The 25,367-nt window shown below is 38.6% G+C and overlaps 1 protein-coding gene across 1 annotated transcript in view; it reads right to left on the bottom strand.

The window, feature by feature from the left end:
* LOC137406086 (E3 ubiquitin-protein ligase TRIP12-like) overlaps positions 1–25,367 on the bottom strand; it is a 54,982-nt gene that overhangs the window by 1,656 nt on the left and 27,959 nt on the right. The window contains exons 20-42 of the mRNA XM_068092610.1: positions 25,098–25,188; positions 23,878–24,024; positions 23,138–23,366; positions 21,620–21,747; positions 21,260–21,405; positions 20,643–20,852; positions 19,191–19,326; positions 18,806–18,950; positions 14,691–14,849; positions 11,993–12,142; positions 11,498–11,653; positions 10,929–11,110; positions 10,474–10,595; positions 9,969–10,120; positions 8,963–9,091; positions 7,855–7,953; positions 7,037–7,187; positions 4,327–4,458; positions 3,804–4,120; positions 3,534–3,683; positions 3,124–3,288; positions 1,971–2,121; positions 174–392 (exon numbers count right to left, since the gene is read on the bottom strand). Of these exons, the coding sequence (XP_067948711.1) occupies positions 196–392; positions 1,971–2,121; positions 3,124–3,288; positions 3,534–3,683; positions 3,804–4,120; positions 4,327–4,458; positions 7,037–7,187; positions 7,855–7,953; positions 8,963–9,091; positions 9,969–10,120; positions 10,474–10,595; positions 10,929–11,110; positions 11,498–11,653; positions 11,993–12,142; positions 14,691–14,849; positions 18,806–18,950; positions 19,191–19,326; positions 20,643–20,852; positions 21,260–21,405; positions 21,620–21,747; positions 23,138–23,366; positions 23,878–24,024; positions 25,098–25,188 (3,644 nt within the window). The 3' untranslated portion in view covers positions 174–195. The remainder of the gene's footprint in view (positions 1–173; positions 393–1,970; positions 2,122–3,123; positions 3,289–3,533; positions 3,684–3,803; positions 4,121–4,326; positions 4,459–7,036; positions 7,188–7,854; positions 7,954–8,962; positions 9,092–9,968; positions 10,121–10,473; positions 10,596–10,928; positions 11,111–11,497; positions 11,654–11,992; positions 12,143–14,690; positions 14,850–18,805; positions 18,951–19,190; positions 19,327–20,642; positions 20,853–21,259; positions 21,406–21,619; positions 21,748–23,137; positions 23,367–23,877; positions 24,025–25,097; positions 25,189–25,367) is intronic.

The following is a 25,367-nucleotide window of genomic DNA, read 5'->3' as shown; positions in this document are numbered from 1 at the left end:
TATAAACCGCACCCCAAACTTCTAAACACAATTTTAGGATGACAGGGGTGGCGCATATACAAAGATTTACTGTATGTTTAGATAGGCACTACTTGCTTACTTGTGCTAACTGAACAGTTTTAGGAAGCTTTCGCATGCTTACCTAATGTAACTATCACCATACAAGCACCTACTTTTCTTGCCATTTTTCCAACTCTACGACAAGTGAAAACTGAGTTGACCAATTGAAGTGGCTGTATCGAGTTTAGCCCTCATCACTTGGACGCTGCTATAGTCTGGCAGCTTCAGATAATTTACACACGTCATCACTGATGGCAGGAAGTCATCAGGATTTTCCGAAGCTTCAAATGTTTTCCTCACAATAGTCAGTGGAGGGTTTAATGACCGGAAACCTATTGAACAGAGATATTAATTTTGCATTTTTAGCGAGTAAACATCAGACCTGTTTTTAGCAGTTGAACAAGTGAACAGAGGCTAGAACATCTAGATATTAAGTCAGCTTTGGTAGAGGTAGGTTCATTCAGTCGCTAGCTTTATGTGTGAAATGCACCGGATATCACAGGTCGCTAAGCTTCATGAATTGCGTATAGAATTCAAATCATCTGAAATCAAAATAAATACGGATTGCTTGCTTTTCAATACGCCAGTCAATTTCAATAACGGAATACAAATAATTCGCTTCTTTTCAAACATTTACGTAATTCATATCGATTCCACTAGACAGGCTCAGTTTAGATTAATAACGACCTATATGCGCTCAGGCATATGGGTGGCATCATTAGCTGTAAGTTCCAGTATAAACAAAGTATGGACTCTTTTTACACCTTTTGCTCTCTACTCAAAGAGGAGTAACAGCAGTTAAGGTCAATAATCCGCCTATTTATTAACACCTCACCAATAATCTAATGATTTGGTGAAAATGTACAGGGCATTCAAGCAAAGGCCTCATCAACGATGCTGTCCAAATATGCTATTTTAATACTGAAGAGCCCAGTGAATAGAGGTATAGATGCCATGTTAATACGTTTTACGACAAAAATAAAAGGGTAAAGCAAACATGACCCACAAAGCCCTGTAATACTCCAGCTAGGAGAATCAATAATTCACTTATCCTGTTATTCCATGTTGAAATTACAAAGCTTTGGCCCTAGTGCGAGCTACATGGTAAGTATTATCATTGGGAATCACGGAACTCTGTAAAAAGTGAAACAACTCAAATGTTGACAATTTTTAGTGAAACTTGTTCAACACAGAATTGTTGTATCTGTATGTAGTTCCTAGAAGTGATTTTTAAATGTAGCAAGCAGTTGCTGCATGGCCCACCAAAAGCGATAGTCTAAATTATACTGCATCAGCCAGTGCGCAAGCCACTTTCAATGCAGCAGCGAGAAACACTAATATGTGACTGAATGTTTTCAATAGATTCTAATAAAGAACTCGCTGGAGAGTGACCAATAAATACTTTTTTTACACTTAAAACAAACATACAAATCAACACTAAACAAGCCTTACTTTACTCGGATGAGTCAGTTATAACAAAACAAGTCGTACTTTACTCAGATGAGTCAGTTATAACAAAACAAGTCTTACTTTACTCAGATGAGTCAGTTACAACAAAACAAGTCTTACTTCACTCAGATGAGTCAGCTATAACAAAACAAGTCTTACTTTACTCGGATGAGTCAGTTATAACAAAACAAGTCTCACATAGCTTCTCTGGCATACTAAAAGTGAAAATCCTTGTAAAATAGTAGAACCTGGGAGATAATCTTTAATAGGGAGGATTTCTTTGAGTAGCGGTAAAACAAAAGGTATATTGATTCAACAGTACTCTTTGGGATTCTGAACTGTTATTTTGCCAACTTTGTATTAATGTTTAAACAGCCTACAATTATTTTACAATCATGAACCTTTGGTAACAGCTACAAGCTAGTATGTTGTAATTACCACTGTGAATCTCTCCAGCTTACCTCCAACAGGGAGTCGAGGAGAGCCCGTAACAAATGAAAGGAACTTTCTCTGCTCAACTGTATCGAAGGAGGACAGAACTTCAAACAAATTTCCCACAGTTTTGGAATCCATAGTGTAGCCATGGTCAGCACGGCAGCAGTCGAACAACTCCTGTTAACAGTCAGATACGCGTCAGTAACTAGCAACGGAGAGGTTAAACAGCGCCTGTTAACAGCCGGATACATGTCAGTAACTAGTCATGGAGAGGTTAAACAACTCCTATTAACAGCCATATACATGTCAGTAACTAGCAACGGAGAGGTCAGACAACTCCTGTTAACAGCCGGGCACGCGTGTCTAGGCCTGTATTCCCTAGTTGCATGTTGGGGCGGCAAATGTTAGGTGACTAGTTATGAACACCTGGGGGTTTTGGTGGGGGCGATGTAAGCCCCCAACGGAGTTCTTACACCGCCTTTACCTGAAGCTGGACCTTTAAAGCATCAAGAACCCTCAAAGTATGCATAAATGCAATCAATTGTAAGCATCAAAAGCTACATAAATATATTGTTTATGGTTCATGGTAGGCAAAACTTTTTATTTATTCAACGAACGATATAAAACTCATGACACTACAGATTTCTGTAAAGGACATTGACAGAACAAGAGTTATTACTTCTTTATTGCAATAGCTGTTGTTCTGTCAATGTGTCCATGGCAAAAATCTTTCACAGCTGATTCTGTATCTATTTCAACATCTTTATATATGTGTAATATTAGAAGATTATTAAAACGAGCCTGCCCCATATTGCTCCTCATCGATGTTTTGATTCTACGTTGATTAAGTTATATATGATAAGGAAAATGCAAGCTTGGGGGTCTTCTTCACACCCCCACTATAAGCAATAAAGTTCAGTTTCCAAGTCTTAACAAAGTCTCACAAGATCACTCATTTGGCGAGATCACAGGGAGACCATATAGAACGCTAGTTGCTAGTAAATTAGTTGTTGAAAATTCCAAGTGAATGAGCTTAGACTGCAATTCTTAATACTTAGCCGCTGAAAATCACTAAAATGTTGGGGCGGTTCAGCCGCCCCAGAGAATACGGGCCTGCGCGTGTCAGTAACTAGCAATGGAGAGTTTGTATATAGTTGATCATGTAAACACACTACCCACCTTGGTGTCCCATTGCGTGCAGCGGTTGCCACAGAACAACTGTTCTAACTCGTCAGCTGTGAAAAGATCAGCGAGCTGAGCTGAAGGAAAAACGGAGTCAAATCCCTCCTTGAGAGCCTCCATCTGTCGGTGAATGCCCTCCGAGAATACCCAATGACATAGCAGCTACATAAAGAAAAAGAAAATTGGCCCAATTGGTGATTTAGATTGCTGTTTAGAGAGCTATTATAGATGACAAGTTGTGTAAAGTGATCAACTAGGAGCCATCAAAGGTTTAATTTACTATTTATACGAACAATTTTTCCAACCGCCAACCACAGCTGATACTCCACTCCACGATGTACCCAAGCGTGTACCCATGCAAAAATTGGCTAAAGACGAATTTCAATAAGAGCAAAAGAAAAAGAGACCTCGAGGTACTGGTCGATATTCTCAGCAGTGACTTGCTCATCCTTTCCTCCTCTTTTCAACTGTATGTTCTCGTAGCCAGGAAAAGTGAAGTCCAGGCACAGGTTGTCTATGCCCAATTCTTCCACCGCTTTCTCTTGCTCCTCTGCGCTCTGCACCACCACAAACATGTCATGAAAAAGTGCAACTACACAAGACAGGCACTTGGTCCTGTATCGGTCAGGAATGCACAATAACCAACACAAATGAGCAGACGGTATGACGAGACTTACAAGGGATGAGGAAGCTCGGATTGAAGCAGCCTGGTCAGCGAGCTCCTTTATTTGGGAGTAAGAGGCAGCGATGGTTGAATCAAATAAGGCAAGGTCTGAACAAGTCAACAAATGCTGCTGCCCGAGAAGCCAGGAATAAACTATGGGATTCAATGGGAGATCAAGAATCCTCGAGTCCATAAGAGCTTTTGCTAGAAGCTTGCCTATTAACTTGAACTTGGCTTTTACTTTACTCACAACTGCTGGCTTTACATTCTTTCCCAAGGGTTTGGGATAAAGCCCCATCTTTGCATCTACGTATAACTTGCTGGAAGAATCTGAAGGTAAAACAATATGACAATGAGCGAAGGTCGATAGCGGTACGAACAAACATGTCCAACAAGTATTCGAACAATGATATGACACTCCAAATACGGGGGAAACATTGGTGATGTGTACAGACACTGTCGAGCTGAATATCTTCAGCTACAAATCCTGCCTAGAAATGTTAAGCGTGAATAATACACTGAATAAGGTCACGAACCATCTAATTGCACGGGTAGAGCTTGTCCGTGCCATAGATCAAGGTCCATAGCTTGCAGTTCCCGTGAAATGAGTGAGTAGAACTCCAGAGTGGGACCAAGACCCGTTCCAACCTCATTCTGATATTGTATTTCTACAACAATGACACGACCGACACATCGCATTTCTTTTTTATCACAAATTTATGAACTAAAGAAACAACAACCATATAAAATGTAAATGCACAAACACGCTTCAAGTCTGGCAGCAGGCAGCATAGAAACTTAAGATTCTTTTGTACAGTTCATTCATAAATGGTCGCGTGTTCCAAATAAAATAACTATCCAAACAATGCAATCATTGATTAAAACACATCACTGGTATAGGTATAGCTATAGCTGAGTATATCCACACAGTTAAATTTTGTAGCCAGCAACATGCCTGTCATATAGTGTGCACAGCAGTTCTTTGAAATAGTGGACTAGGGATGCTGTCTTAAACTCTTCCTATTGGAGACTCTTCATGTCGTACCGACGATTTGGATACACCAAAAAATTATATTTCTCGTACTAATAGCCCTCCCATGACAGTTTCATGTACTAATAGCCCTCCCATAACAGTTTCATGTACTAATAATCCTCCCATGACAGTTTCATGTACTACTAAACCTCCCATAACAGTTTCATGTACTAATAATCCTCCCATGACAGTTTCATGTACTAATAATCCTCCCATGACAGTTTCATGTACTAATACTCCTCTCATAACAGTTTCATGTACTAATAATCCTCCCATGACACTTACATGTAATAATAACCCTCCCATAACAGTTTCATGTACTAATAGCCCTCTCATAACAGTTTCATGTACTAATAATCCTCCCATTACAGTTTCATGTACTACTAAACCTCCCATAACAGTTTCATGTACTACTAACCCTCCCATAACAGTTTCATGTACTAATACTCCTCCCATGACAGTTTCATGCAATAATAGCCCTCCCATAACAGTTTTATGTACTAATAACCCTCCCATGACAGTTTCACGCACTAATAACCCTCCCATAACAGTTTCATGTACTAATAACCCTCCCATAACAGTTTTATGTACTAATAACCCTCCCATGACAGTTTCACGCACTAATAACCCTCCCATAACAGTTTCATGTACTAATAACCCTCCCATAACAGTTTCATGTACTAATAACCCTCCCATAACAGTTTCATGTACTAATAGCTCTCCGATGACAGTTTCATGTATTAATACTCCTCCCATGACAGTTTCATGCAATAATAGCCCTCCCATAACAGTTTTATGTACTAATAACCCTCCCATGACAGTTTCACGCACTAATAACCCTCCCATAACAGTTTCATGTACTAATAACCCTCCCATAACAGTTTTATGTACTAATAACCCTCCCATGACAGTTTCACGCACTAATAACCCTCCCATAACAGTTTCATGTACTAATAGCCCTCCCATGACAGTTTCATGTACTAATAACCCTCCCATAACAGTTTCATGTACTAATAGCTCTCCGATGACAGTTTCATGTACTAATAACCCTCCCACGAACGTTTCCTGTATTCCAACAAGATCACACAAAATCTAAACATCTCTGCAAGTGCCACCACAAGGAATACCACTGGTGTATCCTAGAACAGCAATATTTTTACAATAAACCAGGAGTGTCATCTTCTAAGCTTTCAAATGACTGCACTTAATTTCCTTAAGCCTCTTCCACAACTTACACACCTGCCTCAACTAACAAAAAACCACCCGCCAATGACCAATAACACCCTCTCATCAATGACACCCGATGATTAATAACACCCAATGACCAGAAACACCTGATGATACAAGCGGTGAACATTGGTACGAAAGGCAATCTGAGCATATTTATCAACCCTTTTGTGAAAAAAAAGTATTTATTTTCACCAGAAGACAGTTGTGTCAACCGACAGCACAAAATATTATTGCCTTAACAGTTGCAAATAACATTACAGATCGGTGTTTGAATAATATTTTGGTCTAACTCCGTCTGTATACCGACCAGGTTTTATATATGTATATGTATATATAACCGCATACCAGGTTTTATATATGCATATGTATATATAATCGCATACCAGGTTTTATTAATATTTTTAAATCAGAAAAATATAGAAAAATCTGCGAATGTTGCAAAATATCAACTAGAAACAAATGGCTATAATTTTATCAAAATCACTCAGTTTTCTGAACTGGATTATCTAAAAATGGTCCATTCAAATTTCCTATTCCCGAAAGCTGAGCACGCGTTAACAGGTTTTAAATAAATGACTTGAGAAAGATAATTTTTACAGACGACCGTTTTAATTTCTCATTAGTGTGAAGGAAAAATTTCTAGCTATTACGCTCTATTAGATGGATGTACACCCAAGCCAAATGGTGTAATGTTATAACCTATGCTAAAACAATAACGTACGACGTATAAATACAGCAGATTGTCTGGTATTGGTGGCACGCGCCTCCACTCCGCGTTATAATTATCTGCCATGTTGAGCAGCCAAAAAAAGACCAAGAGCTGACAACAAGCGGCGGCGCTGACAAGAGCCGACACCGACAAGAGCCAACGCCGACACTTCTTGTAACAGTCAACAGTATATATAACGAGTGGCACAAATCTGTATCATGAACAACAAGAGAGATGATCAGCATGTCAGGTATTGTCTAATCCTGTGTATTACCGAGAAGAGCTTTGCTCTTTCCAACATCCTCAAATATCCCCTCCGCCTGCTTGACTATTTTATCTCTGGAGACCGTCTTTTTCTTCTTTTCAAGACGAGGAGGAGCCACTCGTCCACTTGTATCTGTATCTACAGCCTCATTCCCCGAGTCCTACAAAAGACAAGTGTTGTCAATGTTTGACAAGCAGCCAAATCAGCTCGACTGTCGTAGGTTTGGTTATATCTATATACACTGAGCGTCAAAATCTAACATGTAGGCGGATAGACGACATTGTCAAAACATGAAAATGAATCCGAGAAAATAAATGTGAATATAGTTTGGCTATCAATGCATTTGGTGGCTTGGCAAGGAATAAACGTGAAGACCTACTTGGCAAGGAACAAACGTAAAGACCTACTTGGCAAGGAATAAACGTAAAGACCTACTTGGCAAGGAATAAACGTAAAGACCTACTTGGCAAGGAATAAACATAAAGACCTACTCGGCAAGGAATAAACATAAAGACCTACTTGGCAAGGAATAAACGTAAAGACCTACTTGACAAGGAATAAACATAAAGACATACTTGGCAAGGAATAAACATAAAGACCTACTTGGCAAGGAATAAACATAAAGACCTACTTGGCAAGGAATAAACATAAAGACCTACTTGGCAAGGAATAAACATAAAGACCTACTTGGCAAGGAATAAACATAAAGACCTACTCGGCAAGGAATAAACATAAAGACCTACTCGGCAAGGAATAAACATAAAGACCTACTCGGCAAGGAATAAACATAAAGACCTACTCGGCAAGGAATAAACATAAAGACCTACTTGCAGTCTCATCATTGCACGATCCCTATCAAAGGAGTTGACGTAGAAGAGCATCTGACGCGTTTCGAAGGGAAATAGGAATGGACAGCCGCTGGCCACCTAGAACAGCAACAGCCAATACCAGCTAGGTCAGCGCATGATGCAGGGAAAGACCTGAAAGCTGCCCCCAGTGGCATAAGCTTGGTAGGTTTAGCTAGTCAGTTATGTAAACACGCGAGGTGAGCGTGTACATCTATGAACGAAGTGATACAGTAAGCCTTAGGCAATAGACGCGCATCGTATGTTCTACGATAAGTGCATAACACAAACACGTGCCTCTGACCAGCAGGGAGCCAGAGAAGATCGGCTTAGTGTACATGGAATTGTTGCAGTATGGCATAGCCATTTCATGTAGGTAATTATTAATAAAATAACAACCAAAATATACTGGATTAATCAGAAGAAGTTGAAAAATAACTGGAGGTGCAAGGCAATATCTAAAGTTGAAAGACACATCAGCAGAAATCAGGAGAAAAAAAGATATGAGTGGAAGGGGCGGTAGAGGGTAGTGAAAAGAGGGTTGGGGAAAAAACTGCGTAGAAGATGAGAGATGACCGATGTTAGGGGAGAAGAAAGGTGGAAGGAAAAGAGGGAGAGGAAGAAAAAGAGAGAGAAAGATAGAGAGAAAGAAAGAGAAGAGAGAGAGAAAGAGAGAGAAAAAAAGAAAGAGAGAAAAAAAGAAAGAGAGAAAAAAAGAAAGAGAGAAAGAGAGGCAAAGAGAGAGAGGAAGAGAAAGCGAGAGAGAGGAATAGAGAGAGAGAAAGAGAGGGAAGAGAGAGAAAGAGGGAAGAGAGAGAGGAAAAGAGCGAAGAGAGAGAGGGAGAAAGAGGGAAAAGAGAGAGCGAGAGAGAGAGAGGAAAAGAGAGAGAGAGGGAGAAAGAGAGAGAGAGGAAAAGAGAGAGAGAGGGAGCAAGAGGAAAGAGAGGAAAGAGGGAGATAAAAGTTAGGTTGAAGGGAGGGAGACAAAAGAGCAGAAGGTAAGAAGTTCAAAAAGAAGAGAAATGGGAGAACGGACAAATGGGTAACCAACCGGTGGTAAATCACATGAAGACTAATAATAAAAGCCTACCTGGGGCAACCAAAGAGGAATGTTTCCTGTCATCACGACTAGAGGATCCTGAAGCTGCCTGTTAGCCTTAGCGGCTAGCTTTGAGCTTACAAACACACTATCCTGTACCACAGGCTTGTAGAGTGGCATCTACTCGCAACAGAAAATTGATCTCAACTATTAGTTATGGCAAAAGAAAGCGGCAGGAACAGTCCTCATCACAGGGATGACATAGACCAAAGATGCATTCCCTACACCCTTGACACATAGGACACATGTGTTGCAAATAGGCATATGCGGCATAGCTATGGAGCCTTGTTTTGGGTATGATTAAAGTGTATACATACAAGACATGCCTAAGGTATTCAAATTACACTTAAATAATCTGCACATGATTGATTTAAAGGGTTACAAGTTAAAACATATTTGGCACAGTTAGGGGTACACGACTTCTCGCAGAGGCCATGTTGACAGCAGGTAAACATAAGCCTCTATAGCGCATCATTGAAAAGTTTAGCCTCAGATTTTCATGAACATTTAGGCTACGGTAGAGGGGCAGTCGATGTATAAATGACATGATCGCTGAATGCTGGAATGCCATGTCAAAGACTTATCGCTAAAAGCAGTGTGGGAAATATAACTCGTAGTCTACGTTTGGGCATAGCCTATAATAGCATACACTTACGAGTCATTGATAAATCACGCAAGTAAATGAAAAATACAGTAGACGCTTTGGTTTCCTTGTGGCAAATATTTAGTCATAATGACTAGTAATAGTTAGTATCCAATACTAATATGAAACACGCACATGTGAAAACCATTGCACATCGCTATAGACTACCAACTGTTCATCTCATTTGAAAACATGTCATTTCAAGTGTAAGATACGAGCCATAATAAACACACTACCATAGCTACAGTAGTATAGCCTCTATACTACTGCATATATGAAACGCATCCTTATCTAAACATTTTAAAGGCAAGTCAAAGTTTTCACCCAGATGGCTAGTTGTGCATCATGTCGTACCTTGTAAAAAGAGCCCCAGAATCTGTTGATGAAATAGAGGGCACGAATAAGAGATAGACTGGCCACACAAGTGTCTTTGATAGAGACCTTGTCTGAGATAGTTGTACTAATGGACGAGATGAGAGGGGAAACACGGGCTGACCCACTTCGTTCTACAATATTTAAGAGTAGTTACGGTTTAAAGCATGAACTCAATAAAACACCTACTATTCAGTGTCCCGTCACAATCACATACCCAATAAAATTTAGCACGCCATCGTAAGACCAACCCTACTAGAATTTAATGCAGTTGCAAGAACATTAGAGTTAAATTCACTGTACTTACACAATACAAATTCTATAAAAAACGTGTACAAATGCAATAACAACCTTATTAGAATTCAATGAATAGGTGTAAAAACATCCTTATTAGAATTCTATGTGCTGTTGTTAGTAAATTATGATCAGTAACACTTGTAGAATTAAGTGTTGACCGATAGCTTAGGTCATTAACCCCTTCACTTGCCTGTATAAAAATCTTGATTTTTTCGGTACTTGCGTAACTTGGTCAAACCTTCTTGGCGTGACTTTTTTGAGGCTGATGCGGAGGTTTTGGATACTGTTGCGCTCTCGGAGGCCTCGCGATACCTGCGTACAGCATCACAAATACAAACCATATTTACCTATAACTAATCAAACTTCACATCATGGGGCTACAGAAGCGAGCTGTCAGCCACTTATACACCGTGTGAAGTATGTCGACACTGGTAAGTTATACATCACAACTCTAGACTTACCATGAACAAGCATGTACAGCATACTATTAGCTCAGGAGACAAGACAGATGTCAGCACAGCGTGTTGTAAAAACTTGACATCCTACAATCTACTTACCATTCAATGAAAACTATTCTGCTGGTCGACTGAACTGATAAAAACAGAGGACATTTTAAATTGTAAACATAGCAGCGGTTGGACTCACCATATTGTGTGTGTTTGTGACCAGACGCTGCTGCCGCCAAGACCATGGTCTGTGTCGACATCATCGATAGCAGCATGATTCCTCACTGCTTGTAGCACCGTTTGGTTATATGACAGAGTCTTATCAGCTATGACAAGTTCAATCGTGTGCTTCCCCTGACTCTGGTCGACCAACATGGCCGGCTGTAAGATTAGAATATAGTGTTTCTAGTTGTGTGAGGATAGGATGTTGTTTCGAGCGACTGTCACATAACAACTGTAGGATTAAACTGCTTGAGAAACCACAAGGGGGTGTATCCACTCTCAGTCACCTATCCCTCAAAACACATAGTAGTTCTAGAGAAGACAATTCCTTATACGCTGCCAAGCATTACATATTGCGGGATATTTCCACCAAACTAGAGCCCGTACTTCCATATATGAAGAACAGAACCAGTATGATGTGAACTATGATTTACAATTTTCTATGAATTGCATTCTCGCATTTTTAGTCTTTTGAGACGAACTAAATATTGCTTATGATTACTACTGCTGAGTTTAAAATTGAGCAGCAAGAAAAGATAACTTCACCATAGAATCATCTAAATCATCGAGACTGTTGCTATCATCATGGTCATCGTCAGAGATAGGGTCGACTGGTGAATGTGCAGAGCTAGCATCCGTCTTGCAGTAGCCATGCCTAATAAGGAAGTTCTCTATAGCATGCACTGGTGCCAATGGATCCACCTAGTAAAAAGTTGGTTATGAGCTTGATACAGCCGACAAAAGGATGGGCAAGAGAAGGGAAAAAGGAAAATAATGAAACATAACATTCAAGAGATACGAACACTTGAAGCTGTTCGTTCCTTTTTTTATTTGGTAGCGTCTCTATTAAGCAACCTTTCTATTTGCTGAGTTGTACCTGATATCCCTACTATCTCCGACTGGACAGAACCATGGCGCAGCTATGGATATTACTTGAACCAACTTAAACAGCCTTTCTTTATGAAAAATGAACATTAATGGCCCCTCCCCTTCTATGTTCAGTCTATTTGTCAACTTACCAACATGTACCAAGTTTCTCACCTTAACTGGCCCGCCTTCATATGCCTTGAAGGTTTTGCACTCGGGATGTCTCTGTAACTGACATTTGAGCTGGTGGGAGTTGAGAAACTTGAGAGCATTTGAGTTGGAATTGCCTCCTCCTCCACCGAGATCGTGCACCTTTACTTGGAACTGCATGGACACAAAGAACTAATTGAAACAGTAAATCCAAGCGGAAGACAACTGTAACACGTGAAACAACAGCAGTAGTCTTTACTATAATAAGACACAATACAGATCCTATAACAATTCAGTGGGTCAACGCAATAACAACCCTATTAGAATTCACTGCACTGACCCAATACAGATCCTATAAAAATTCAGTGCAGTGGGTCAACGCAATAACAACCCTATTAGAATTCATTACATAGTCATGAAAACATCCTTGTTAGAATTCACTGCACTGACACAATACAGATCCTATAACAATTCAGTGCAGTGGGTCAACGTAATAACAACCCTATTAGAATTCATTACATAGTCATGAAAACATCCTTGTTAGAATTCACTGCACTGACACAATACAGATCCTATAACAATTCAGTGGGTCAACGTAATAACAACCCTATTAGAATTCATTACATAGTCATGAAAACATCCTTGTTAGAATTCACTGCACTGACCCAATACAGATCCTATAACGATTATGTATAAAGCCATAACAAAAACGTTAAGATAAAAGATTGCATCCCATGGGATTTGAACACACAATATTCAGATTTGAATACAACAGCGCTACCGGTAATAATCGTAACAAGAGCTGATAGCAAGGTAGTAATTTTAATGGAAAACTAGCTAAAAAGAAACTAGTGGTAGTGGAGCGGAAACGGACTCGGGCTAGCCTTATTACACTCAAGCATATTGCAGTGGAGTTACACAGTGGATTAGCAAGCTTAGCTTATTAAATGATAAATTAACAGCAAACAATGTCAAATTGGACCGTTTATTTTACGCTACAACTAAAAGTGATCCTAACATACTAAGTTTGATGTTTATCAAAAATTGAAATTTTGTAAACTAGTAAACAGTTCGGTCAAACAAATTTAAACAGTGCTCCATACATTCTTTGGCAACTTATAAATTATGGCTCCGGAAGGAAACTAGTCTGAGTGGTAGTTGTGGTGATAAACCGGAGAAAACAATGCTTTTCTTAGAGTTTAATCAAAGAAATTATTTAAAACCATGAGCAAACATCGTTGGCTAAATTCTTTGGAAAACCTGAGAAGCGGTCATGTAGTTGTCAAGAGGAAGAAATAAAAGCGATGGAATAAACATACCTGGAGGAAAAGTGGATGAGCAAGAGGTGACAATTACGGATAAGATGTTAAATACTACAGAGGAGCAAGAAGTGACAATTACAGATAAGACATGAAATACTAGAGGAGCAAGAGGTGACAATTACAGATGAGATGGGAACTACTACAAAATATGAAAACATAAAAGTGAGCAAGTTAATTTAATGCTAATTGAAATTTTATGCAGTTATATTAGTCGTTAAAAGTGACATGGGAAAAATGACTTCAAAAACTTTCCCTATTGAGAGCTATTTTGTTAATTTAGTTACTTGAATAAGATTTCCTATTAATTACTGAGATGATTAAGTTCCTAAAGTATGTTAGGTTCCCAAAGTATATTAAGTTCCTAAAGTATGTTAGGTTCCTAAAGTATGTTAAGTTTGATTTTTGATTTATTGTCATCAACAATAGTAATTAAACAAAGGAAAAAGCTGGAAGAGTGATGAAGCCCAGAATCGGCATTAGTATTGCTAAAGAATATTAAGTTCCTAAAGCATAACAAGTTCCTAAAGTATAACAAGTTCCTAAAGTATAACAAGTTCCTAAAGTATAACAAGTTCCTAAAGTATAACAAGTTCCTAAAGTATAACAAGTTTCTAAAGTACATTAAGTTCCTAAAGTATGTTAAGCTCCTAAAGGATGTTAAGCTCCTAAAGGATATTAAGTTCCTAAAGTATATTAAGCTCCTAAAGGATATCAAGCTCCTAAAGGATATCAAGCTCCTAAAGGATATCAAGCTCCTAAAGGATATCAAGCTCCTAAAGGATATTAAGTTTATAATGTATATTAAATTCCTAAAAAATATTAAATTCCTAAAGAATATTAAGTTCCTAAAGAATATTAAGTTCCTAAAGTATAACAAGTTCCGTAAGTATAACAAGTTTCTAAAGAGTATTAAGTTTCTAAAGTACATTAAGTTCCTAAAGAATATTAAGTTCTTAAAGTATATTGGGTTCCTAAGTATATTAGGTTCCTAAGGTATATCAAGTTCCTAAAGTATATTAAGTTCCTAAAGAATATCAAGTTCCTAAAGAATATCAAGTTCCTAAAATATATGAAGTTCCCAAAGTATATTAAGTTCCGTAAGTATATTAAGTTCCGTAAGTATATTAAGTTTCGTAAGTATATTAAGTTTCGTAAGTATATTAAGTTTTGTAAGTATATTAAGTTCCGTAAGTATATCAGGTCCCTAAAGTATATCAAGTTCCTAAAGTATATTAAGTTCCTAAAGTATATCAAGTTCCTAAAGTATATTAAGTTCCTAAAGTATATTAAGTTCCTAAAGTATATTAAGTTCCTAAAGTAATTGCCACAAGTTATTTGGTACGCAACTTCTAATAAGAATAGTTGCTCTAAACTGGCAGGTAAGGACACTTAACCCCAACCTGCTCCTGCTGGTGAAGACATGCCATCACTATAGTCACCAGCTGTGATAGCCTATCTTCTCTGATTGACTCGCTCGAGACCGCTTTAGTAGATGGTTCAAGAGGAGTTCCGATAACCACATTCATAAATGTCGCCAACCTCTTGTCAAGTGGCAGCATCTGTCAGAGGAAGTTGGCAAAAAGTTGAGATAAGACAATTCATTTAGCAGTTGTTATTCGGGAGACATGGAGCATACTCTTCGAGGATACTGCTGATATGGAACACTCTCCTTCGTGATACTGCTGATATGTATGATTAAAGATTATAAATTTCAAACAGCTAAAAATATAGGAACTACAAGAGATTTCTTTCAGCACAACAGTCTTATCATCCTGTTTGACCTGCCGAAGGTTGATGGAAAATGGAATATCAACTTGATATCAACTTTTAAGACCTGCTTGAGAATTGATATTAATTTATGCTACATGACCACAAAAACATTCTGAACTAACAAATTACTGATCCAGCAACAGAACTAATCATTTAATTATTATAATCAGATATAAATGTTTTACATAATAGTATGAGGCTGTTTTGACTGATTTGACCAACAGCTGACTGACACTTACTCTATGATTTGACCAACAGCTGACTGACACTTAACCTATGATTTGACTAGCAGCTGACTAACACTTACCCTATCATTTGACCAACAGCTGACTGACACTTACTCTATGATTTGACCAACAGTTGACTGACACTTACTCTACAATATGACTAAACGCTGAATGACACTTACCCTATAATATGACCAACAGCTGACTGACACTTACCCTATGATTTGAATAACAGCTGACTGACACTTACCCTATGATTTGACTAACAGCTGACTGACACTCTATGTTTTGACTAACAGCTGACTTACACTTACCCTATGATTTGACTAGCAGCTGACTAACACTTACTCTATGATTTGACCAACAGCTGACTGACACTTACTCTATGATTTGACTAACAGTTGACTGACACTTACCCTATGATTTGACCAACAGCTGACTGACACTTACCATATGATTTGACCATAGAATTATCTCCCTCTAGAGTGATAACAACACGAGCGTTTCCGGTGCCAACAAGGAGCGTTTAGGCCATGCCCCTTTTTTGTGCTAGTCAATCGTAGTTGTTGACTAGATCAATACCATCAGCCATGAGAATGGTTCATGGTTCATGACAAGGATCATGAATTTCCAGTTAAGATAGTAATTAATGCTCATATTAAAGAAATGATGATTATAGTTTATTACTCTAATATATGCTTATTATTTAAAGCAATTCAATACCTACCAGGCATCGCTAAACATATTATGGAAATGTTTACTTTTCCATATCCATTTCCATAAACATAAATATTTCCATAATTTTAGGGAAATGGATATGGAAATTTAATTTTAGAAATATGGAAATTTAATTTTAGAAATATGGAAATGTTATGGAAATGGAAATAATATGAAAATGAAATAGGGAAATGTTATGGAAATGGAAATAATATGGAAATTAATTATGGACATGAAAATAATATGGAGATTAATTATGGAAATGGTATGGAAATGGAAATAATATGGAAATGAATTATGGAAATGTTAGAGAAATGAAAATAATATGGAGATGAAGTAGGGAAATGTTATGGAAATGGAAATAATATGGAAATGAATTATGGAAATGTTATGGAAATGGAAATAATATGGAAATGAATTATGGAAATGGAAATAATATGGAAATGAAGTAGGGAAATTTTATGGAAATGGAAATAATATGGAACTGAATTATGCAAATGTTATGGAAATGGAAATAATATGGAAATGAATTATGGAAATGGAAATTGTGACATACACGTAATCCCTGATACCTACATAACTTGCAAAGGCACTGAATAGATAGTGTAAGTAAGGGAGTTAATGCAATCAGTTACTCATAGATAAGATAGATAGTCATACTGGAGTTGTATTACATTAGTGTGATGGGAAGCTAATTGACTGCCATCAACTATGAGCTGTACTACCGAGTTGCTCGGGTAATAAAAAAGTCTTTGAACAGAAAATTTATTTTTATATAACATTTACCATTCTAACTTTTAAACTTCATATCATGAGAAAATATTTTTAAGCAGTTCAAATGAATTAAGAGGAAAAAGAAAACAACTGTAAAGGTTTTCAAGCTTTTTCAAACAACTACAACTTTTAAATTTCATATCATGAAAGAAGTTTTTTGTTGAAATAAATTAGGAAGAAAAATAAAACTGCAAATGTATTTAAATGTAAATGTGAAATAATTAGCAATGGCTAAATATAATCTGTTTAGCTATGATTACAATAAAAAATTATTTAATAAATAAAGTAATAAAAAGGTCTATTCTATTTTTAAATAATTATAATTTAGTACAACTAAGTATAATTTATTTTTATTTAGTATATAACAACATTTGCCACTCTAACTTTCAAACTTTTTGCTTGCTTACATCAAGCAAAGATGTCCACTAACTAGTGGACATCTTTGCTTCAAGCTAGTCTATGTATTTGATTGATATGTATTGAAATCTAATATTACATGCAAGGGCTGTTTGTGGACTGTGGTGTCGATGAATCACTCTATCACCTTACAATGTCAATACTTTCAGTTGATGGCAGTCGATTAGCTTCCCATCACACCAATATAATACAACCCCAGTATGACTATCTATCTTATCTATGAGTAACCAATGATATACAGCCCCCATGTGTGGGGCCTGTATATCATTAGAGTAACTGATTGCATTAACTCACTTGCTTAACACTATCTATTCAGTGCCTTTGCAAGTCATGTAGGTATTGAATTGCTTTAAATAATAAGCATATATTAGAGTAATAAACTATAATCATCATTTCTTTAATATGAGCAATAATTACTATCTTAACTGTGGAAATTCATGATCATTCTCATGGCTGATGTTATTGTTCTGTCAATCACTACGATTGACTAGCACAAAAAAGGGGCGTGCCCTAAACGCTCCTTGTTGGCACCGGAAACGCTCGTGTTGTTGAAGGCACAGTTATCACTCTAGGGGGAGATAACTCTATGGATTTGACCAACAGCTGACTGACACTTACTCTATGATTTGATCAACAGCTGACTGACACTTACCCTATGATTTGACCAACAGCTGACTGACACTTACTCTATGATTTGACCAACAGCCGACTGACACTTACCCTATGATTTGACTAACTGCTGACTAACACTTACCCTATGATTTGACTAACAGCTGACTGACACTTACTCTGTTTTGACTAACAGCTGACCGACACTTACCCTATGATTTGAATAACAGCTGACTGACACTCTATGCTAGTTTTCTAACTTGTGCTATGAAAGGGCATGATTAGATTTAGTGGTTTGTTGATGTTTCTCTGTTGTTGCGTCACTGTATGAATTGTATGACTACCTTAGTTCATACACATTTCTCTCTAGCTGTATCATTGTATGTCTACTTGTATTCATACACATTTCAATCAACTAAATCACTCCCATAAAATGGTCAGATGTACTACAAATCCAACCAATTACATATAATGATTTCCTGGTATAAACCAGAGCTGCATAGCTTCACAGAGTCCCGCAACCAAAACTGGAAACAAAAACGCTTGTTTCCAAGCAAACCCGATCGACATACTGACCTCTAATGGAATATTCATATCTTCTCATTGCCTCACTTTTTTGCATTCACTTCACTTTTTTATAAAAGAAATGATTGGGGTAGCTTCTTGTAGGGAATTTTTTCAAATGGTGTATAATACAACAATCAATTTCGGAGCGACTGCCAATGGGAGTAATCTTTGTTGGTTAATGTAGCGGCCTCTCCATCATAACTTATATAAAAGTAGTGAGCGCGGCCCATATACGCTTCCGTTGGTCGCGGGACTCTGAAGCTATATGGTACTCTGGTATAAACTAGCTACTCCAATGGTGATTTGGCAGCATTTTCAATAAAATCTTAAAATTGGCTAGCGTGACCATGAGCTGTTGAAACAGGTGTATCACGATAAGAGCCAGTCCTACCTATTCAGCTTGCAAGGAATAGTAGTACATGTGGTAGACTTACATAATCGGAGGATGCAGAAGCACTGGTCAGCTCAGTGGAAGAGGTAACATAAGATAAGAGTTTCTCTATAACCCCGCTGTGTATCATCTCAAAAGGTGAAACATCTTCTGTGCATATCGTCTCAGCAATAACCTCCAAAGCCTCACTACAAAGAGCGCCATAAACAAATGTTTCTTTGCTAATTAAATTGAAATACAGAACTACATGTACTTGTTTTACTGTCAGGCTGATAGGCCTATGAAGTTGTAAAAGGAAAAATCACTTGACAAACACCTGCAGACACCTGTCAGGTATGCTAAGACGTCTATGGAGTTTAGCATAACTAATCACAAAGATTCAAGAGCACTCCAGTCTGAATTAATGTGAGCAAGACGTGCCAACCAACCTGTCTTTCAACACCGAGTCAGTTCTGTCAAGTCCAGACAGCTGCGACGCGGCGGTGCTCAGAGTGTCTAAGAGACCCTCAGCTTTCATAGTAGAATCGCTGAGCTGAGAGAAATGTTCAGTCATGAACTCTTTCGCTGCAATAGCGGTAGTTGTTATGACTACACAACGTTATCTCTTGGAAGACCAGGTGAGCTACCAAATATCATATATCAAAGGCCAGTATGAGCCATTCGAAATTGTGATAAGACATTGAAGATAGTTTCAATAAAGTTTGGTAAAATGCCTGAGTTTGCCAACTGCATAATACAAAACCATCCTTTCTGTAAATAAATGTATCTAAATGTTGGTACAGACTATATCCCCATACACGTACGTCGGTGGGCACCACACAATACTTCGGTGATCGTCTGTAATAACAATGTTCACACTATCACAAACCCATACAAGTTTGCATCAGCTAACCATCCGTGGCATAGCGTTCTCATTATAAAATACGGGCATGGAAATGATGAAATATTACATCAGTAGCAACTGTCATAAAAAATACGGATCGAGCAATACGGGACAACCAATCATCATCATCGCTGAAGTGTTATATATTGCACGGGCTGTCATGGGTTGTCAGTGAACTACTGAGAAAATCTGACAGTTTCAAGCTTTTCCAAAGAATTTGCATGGTCTCGACGATGCCTTCGGTATGGTCGAGATATCAAATACATACCGAAACCGGTATCGGTATATGGTGCACATAATCGAAGAATAATGGCTGAGAGAACAACTTCGACATACAGTGCTATAGTGTGAACCAGCCTTTAAAAACGAACACAAGAACTGTCTACGATAAAATTTTGAGTGACATTTATAAAAAATTAGACAGTAAAAATGCTGTGAATCACGGAACCAACTGACAATTAATCTACACGTATATATATATTTCTCAAAGTTTTTCATCTGTTTTCTTTCGTCCTTCGGTATGTCCAGCTATAGTTATTAAAATCTTGGCATAAATAATCCGTATCACAGGAGATTTGATCTCGAAGCCCCCTGGATCACCAGTCCGACGCCCTACCACTTCAGACACACAAGCTTGATGGATTATGTGATATATGTCACTACATGGGAGCAAATACACTACCGCTTTCCGTCACGACGCAAAATTATGGCGTAACACCATGAGAAGCTGGTAGCTCTTATTAGCAAGCTTACTCAAATTTTCCATTGGCAATGTGCCAGGCTAATAACAAGTGGAAGGCAAATCTCATTACCTCTCATTGTTTATAAGCTGATTTTAAAACTCGGGCAATGCCGGGTAGCACAGTTAGGATAGTATAGATGTGGAGAAAGAGCGTCTAAGTGAGCATTTTTAAATTTATAAAGTCTCACTAAAAAGAGAAAGTCAAGCAAGCGTACAGCGGATCAAGAGCTGTCCATGAATATACCAGAAACCTACAGTGTGTTTTAATCCAAGTCAGCACTTTCTCTCTGTGGCTGGCAAGAAGGACGGCGGTGCTTATGCTCCTATCCATCCCCAAACCTGAGGCTTTGCCCTCTGAACCAGATCTACCGCCCCATCTGCTGGGGTGAAGGGCAGCGAGTAAGGAACTCTTAGAGGTGTGCTTTCCGCTGCTGGAAGGACTTGATGATGTTGTTGCATCCTTTCCTGCAAAACCCAAATATGCAAAAATGCAGAAGCGTACACTTTCTTCTTAAACACAGCATAATAAAACAATTGTCTACTCAAGAACTCTTTGCTCATGAAAACACATTCAAACACCAAATCAGTGACCAGTTGCTGTAATTTCTATAATTATGGCCAACAGCTTACACAATGATGAGTGGGTATAACAAGATAACAGACATGCTCTGTTTGATGATGAATTTGTAGGCTAAATACTGTTGTTAACTTCTAGACAACTCCTAATTTGATGCAAATTTATTTGGTCAAAATTTAATTATTTAAAAACATTCCAAACCAACCAGAGTCAGCTCTATAGAAATCCGTTGACACTAATTAGCTAGGTAACTAACACGACTTCAAAACACAATGATATAGCCATAAAAACTTACTCAAATAAGTGGTTTTAGCTCGGGTCGCTGGCGCACTGCAAGAGGAGTCATCCCTCTGGTCAGACCGAGTCTTTCCCCGCAAAGCCCGCTTTGATGTGCGTTTGGATTTGACAATACTTTCTATTTTAGCCATGGAAGAGCCGCTACTAAAACAGTGAAAACTTGACATTTAATATTATAAATGACATCTCTGACTACACGGGCAAAAATAATTTTCTTTGACAACTACTTGAAGCAATACGAGTAAGTATAAGAAAGAGCCAACTCGAAACTCAACAATACGATTCGATTTAGAAGGTAAAATGCTGCCAGTTTACAAAAAGCCACCGATATTACCAACAGATATCGCGCACTACTTACACAGCGGAAGAGCCAGCTGATCGGTCGGAAACTTTAGGGGAGCCGGAAGGCAACTTGTCAGAGGTCGACCCTTTACTGCTGGCAGTAGTAGTCTGCACAGTCGACCCTTTAATGCTGGCAGCAGTAGCCTGCAGTGGGAAGTCATACGGTCAGGAAAAAAGGGTTGCTATCTTGGCATCATTAGATGATTGTAAAGTGAGTAAGCTAAATGACCCTTGACATAATTCTTGACCTAAATGCTTGCTGTAAGTCTTACAATTCTATTCATTGTCTGGTAAAAACTTTAGGAATCACTTTGGTTTCACATTTTTGTATTGAAGAGACTCTGAAGCTAAAAGATGCACCCTTGAAATCATAAGATTTTACTCATAGTGCTATTTATCTCTATTTCAATGACCTAAATTCAAGGATCACAGTCTAAAGAAAAATATTTTAGGAGTGATCCGCTAAAAATAGAGCTTAAACTGACAACGACTTTGTTTAAAAAGAAATAACTGTTGTGCTGAAGGCGTAGCATGATTAACATCTGATGAATAATATAATAATAATTTAATATTGTGTTGAAATGAGAATGAAATGTTGTAAGAAATGGCAAGTTGGTTTGTATAACCAACGGGTTCATTTTTTATAAGAGTATTGCTCAAAATAAAGGGCTGTTAAAAGCAACTAGCAAAACCCCTTTGACAACATCGACAGCAACTCACACTACCTCCGTTAGAGACTATAGACAGCAACACACAATACCTCCGTTAGACACTATAGACAGCAACTCACAAGACCTCACCTTGACACCATAGACAGCAACTTACCAGACCCCACCTTGACACTATAGACAGCAACTCACCAGACCCCACATTGACACTATAGACAGCAACTCACAAGACCTCACCTTGACACCATAGACAGCAACTTACCAGACCCCACCTTGACACTATAGACAGCAACTCACCAGACCCCACCTTGACACTATAGACAGCAACACACAATACCTACGTTAGACACTATAGACAGCAACTCACAAGACCTCACCTTGACACCATAGACAGCAACTTACCAGACCCCACCTTGACACTATAGACAGCAACTCACCAGACCCCACATTGACACTATAGACAGCAACTCACAAGACCTCACCTTGACACCATAGACAGCAACTTACCAGACCCCACCTTGACACTATAGACAGCAACTCAACAGACCCCACATTGACACTATTATAGACAGCAACTCACAATCCCCCCATTAGACCCTATAGACAGCAACTCACCAGACCCCACCTTGACACTATAGACAGCAACTCACAATACCTCCGTTAGACACTATAGACAGCAACTCACAAGACCTCACCTTGACACCAGAGACAGCAACTCACAATACCTCCGTTAGACACTACAGCCAGCAACTCACATGACCTCACCTTGACACTATAGACAGCAGCTCACAAGACCTCACCTTGACACTATTGATAGCAGCTCTCAAAACCTCACCTTAACCCTGTTGGCAACTCGCATACCTTACCTTGACACTGTCAACAGCATCGCTAGAATTGCTGTCTTTAGGGCTGCTGCTGGAATCAGCCTTAACTTTAACATTGTCACTAGCCAGACGTTTTATTTGATGTACGACACCCTGCCGTTGGAAATACTGAGAGAATGTGTCAGGGAGTCTTTTCATCAGAATGTCAGCCATTTGCAAAGCACAAACAACCACTTTATGGTCATGCGAGGCAAGCATGGATGCAATGTGACTACAAATATAAATGAACAGTTCTGTTTCATGATGATAGCTTCTACGTGAATGGAAGTATAGACTCCATGTAGTGGACAAGTTCAGTGGTAGAGTGATAAGAGATGTAACCCACTCTGACACTAAGTTGAGCGGTAGAGTGATAAGAGATGTAACCCACTCTGACACCAAATACACTTTAAATCAACTTCATTTATATATTTCTATTACAGTTATGTTTTGCTTCTAATTTTTATCCAATTATTTACTTTTATTTGCAAAACTCAACTTTTTGAGAATCTCAGACGTTGTACGTTAGCAATTACTTGGCAAGCTGAGACAAATATCGACTCAAGTTTCAAGCGGCATTTCACACAATATAGAGACAATTGTAAGTCAAGATTCAAACTCTTGTTGCGGACTATTCTTCAAGAAAGTAACTTGATTCCATATACCAACGACAAGGTCTCCTACATACCTTATGAAACTAGGTTTCGACTAGATGCCCCCAACGAAATTATATAAAATTTTACCTCGATACGGGCTGGTTGACTAGCACATCCTGAAGGAGTTCGGGAGAGGCGTAATAAATCTGCCTGAGTAATGCCTGTAAGCACTTGTGCCTGACAGCGGGGCCTGCCGACGAGCTGTACACCTCGTACAATATTCCAAAGAGTGACCTGTAGGAGGAGAGGTATTCACTCGTGCGACAAACTGAGGTAAGTTAAGTGTTGTCTTTACAAGGTGAATTCTTAGCTAGTTGTTCAGCTTTTGACCAATGCTTGCAATGCAATTCGACAAGAGCAGAGAGATAACACAAATGTCTAGTTAAGAAGTTACATAAACAAAGTGGTTCAACAAAACACAATGTCTATACAGCTCATGCGCTTACGGCTCATACGCTTACGGCTCATACGCTTACGGCTCATACGCTTACGGCTCATACTCTTACGGCTCATACGCTTACAGCTCATACACTTATGGCTTATACTCTTACGGTTCATACGCTTACGGCTCATACGCTTACGGCTCATGCGCTTACGGCTCATACGCTTACGGCTCATATGCTTACAGCTCATATGCTTACGGCTCATACGCTTACGGCTCATACGCTTACAGCTCATGCGCTTACAGCTCATACGCTTACGGCTTATACACTTAACAACACTACATGAATAAGTATTGATTCACATGAATACAAAAAGGCATTAGCACGTGTAATGAAACCAAACACCAGTTTCAATGATTCCCAAATCTATTGCAATTATGTCGCGACTGTCTACTACTCGCGACGAAAAAATGCTGCCATTTTCCATGCCTGAAATTGCCTGGCGAAAGTTTACGACTCAATTTAAACTTGGAAATTAGATTTTCATAAGGATCAACAATTGCGACTAATCAAACACAAAGGTGAATGACAAATAAGCCCAAACTCTGTCATAGGCACATGTTCAGCTAAAGAAACTTCTTCAGATAGTGGTAGGGTATAGGGATATTTGCTTAGAGCATGTCCAGGAGAGACCTTCATCTTTATAACTGAAGCAGTCCTGACACTGATACTACCTAAACTAACCCGAACTATCCCAAAATTAATGGAAGAAATAATAAGTTTCCATATACCTAAAACATGTGCCAGCGGTTTTTATCATGTGACAAGAGAACAGAACTTTTATTTCAAAATAGAAATGAAAAAGCCAAAATGTAGAGGTGAAGCACACTTAATGCTAATCAGACAGTAATGATTGCGACATACTTGATGAAGCTTGTAGCCAGATCTGGTTGCTCAGCAAGTACCTCTGCCCTCGCGTCAGGCTTCGATGATGAGGCAACAGCAGTGGCTCCACCTGTCCGTTTGCCTGTTTAACAAGAATAGACAAGGTAAGATTTGCAATCAACTACACTAGTGATAACGTGCTGCTATGTTTCAAGATGACTTATTGATGGACGAACGAGTTTTACAGCCACTATTTATCCACTTACAATCAATAAATGATGAACACCCGATGGATAGTGCAAAATATAG

The sequence above is a fragment of the Watersipora subatra genome, chromosome 10 (genome assembly GCF_963576615.1).
Source record: "Watersipora subatra chromosome 10, tzWatSuba1.1, whole genome shotgun sequence".
Classification (NCBI taxonomy): Eukaryota; Metazoa; Bryozoa; class Gymnolaemata; order Cheilostomatida; family Watersiporidae; genus Watersipora; species Watersipora subatra.
Note: the sequence above shows the minus strand (reverse complement) of the source record. Positions and strands in the feature narration are given on the sequence as shown.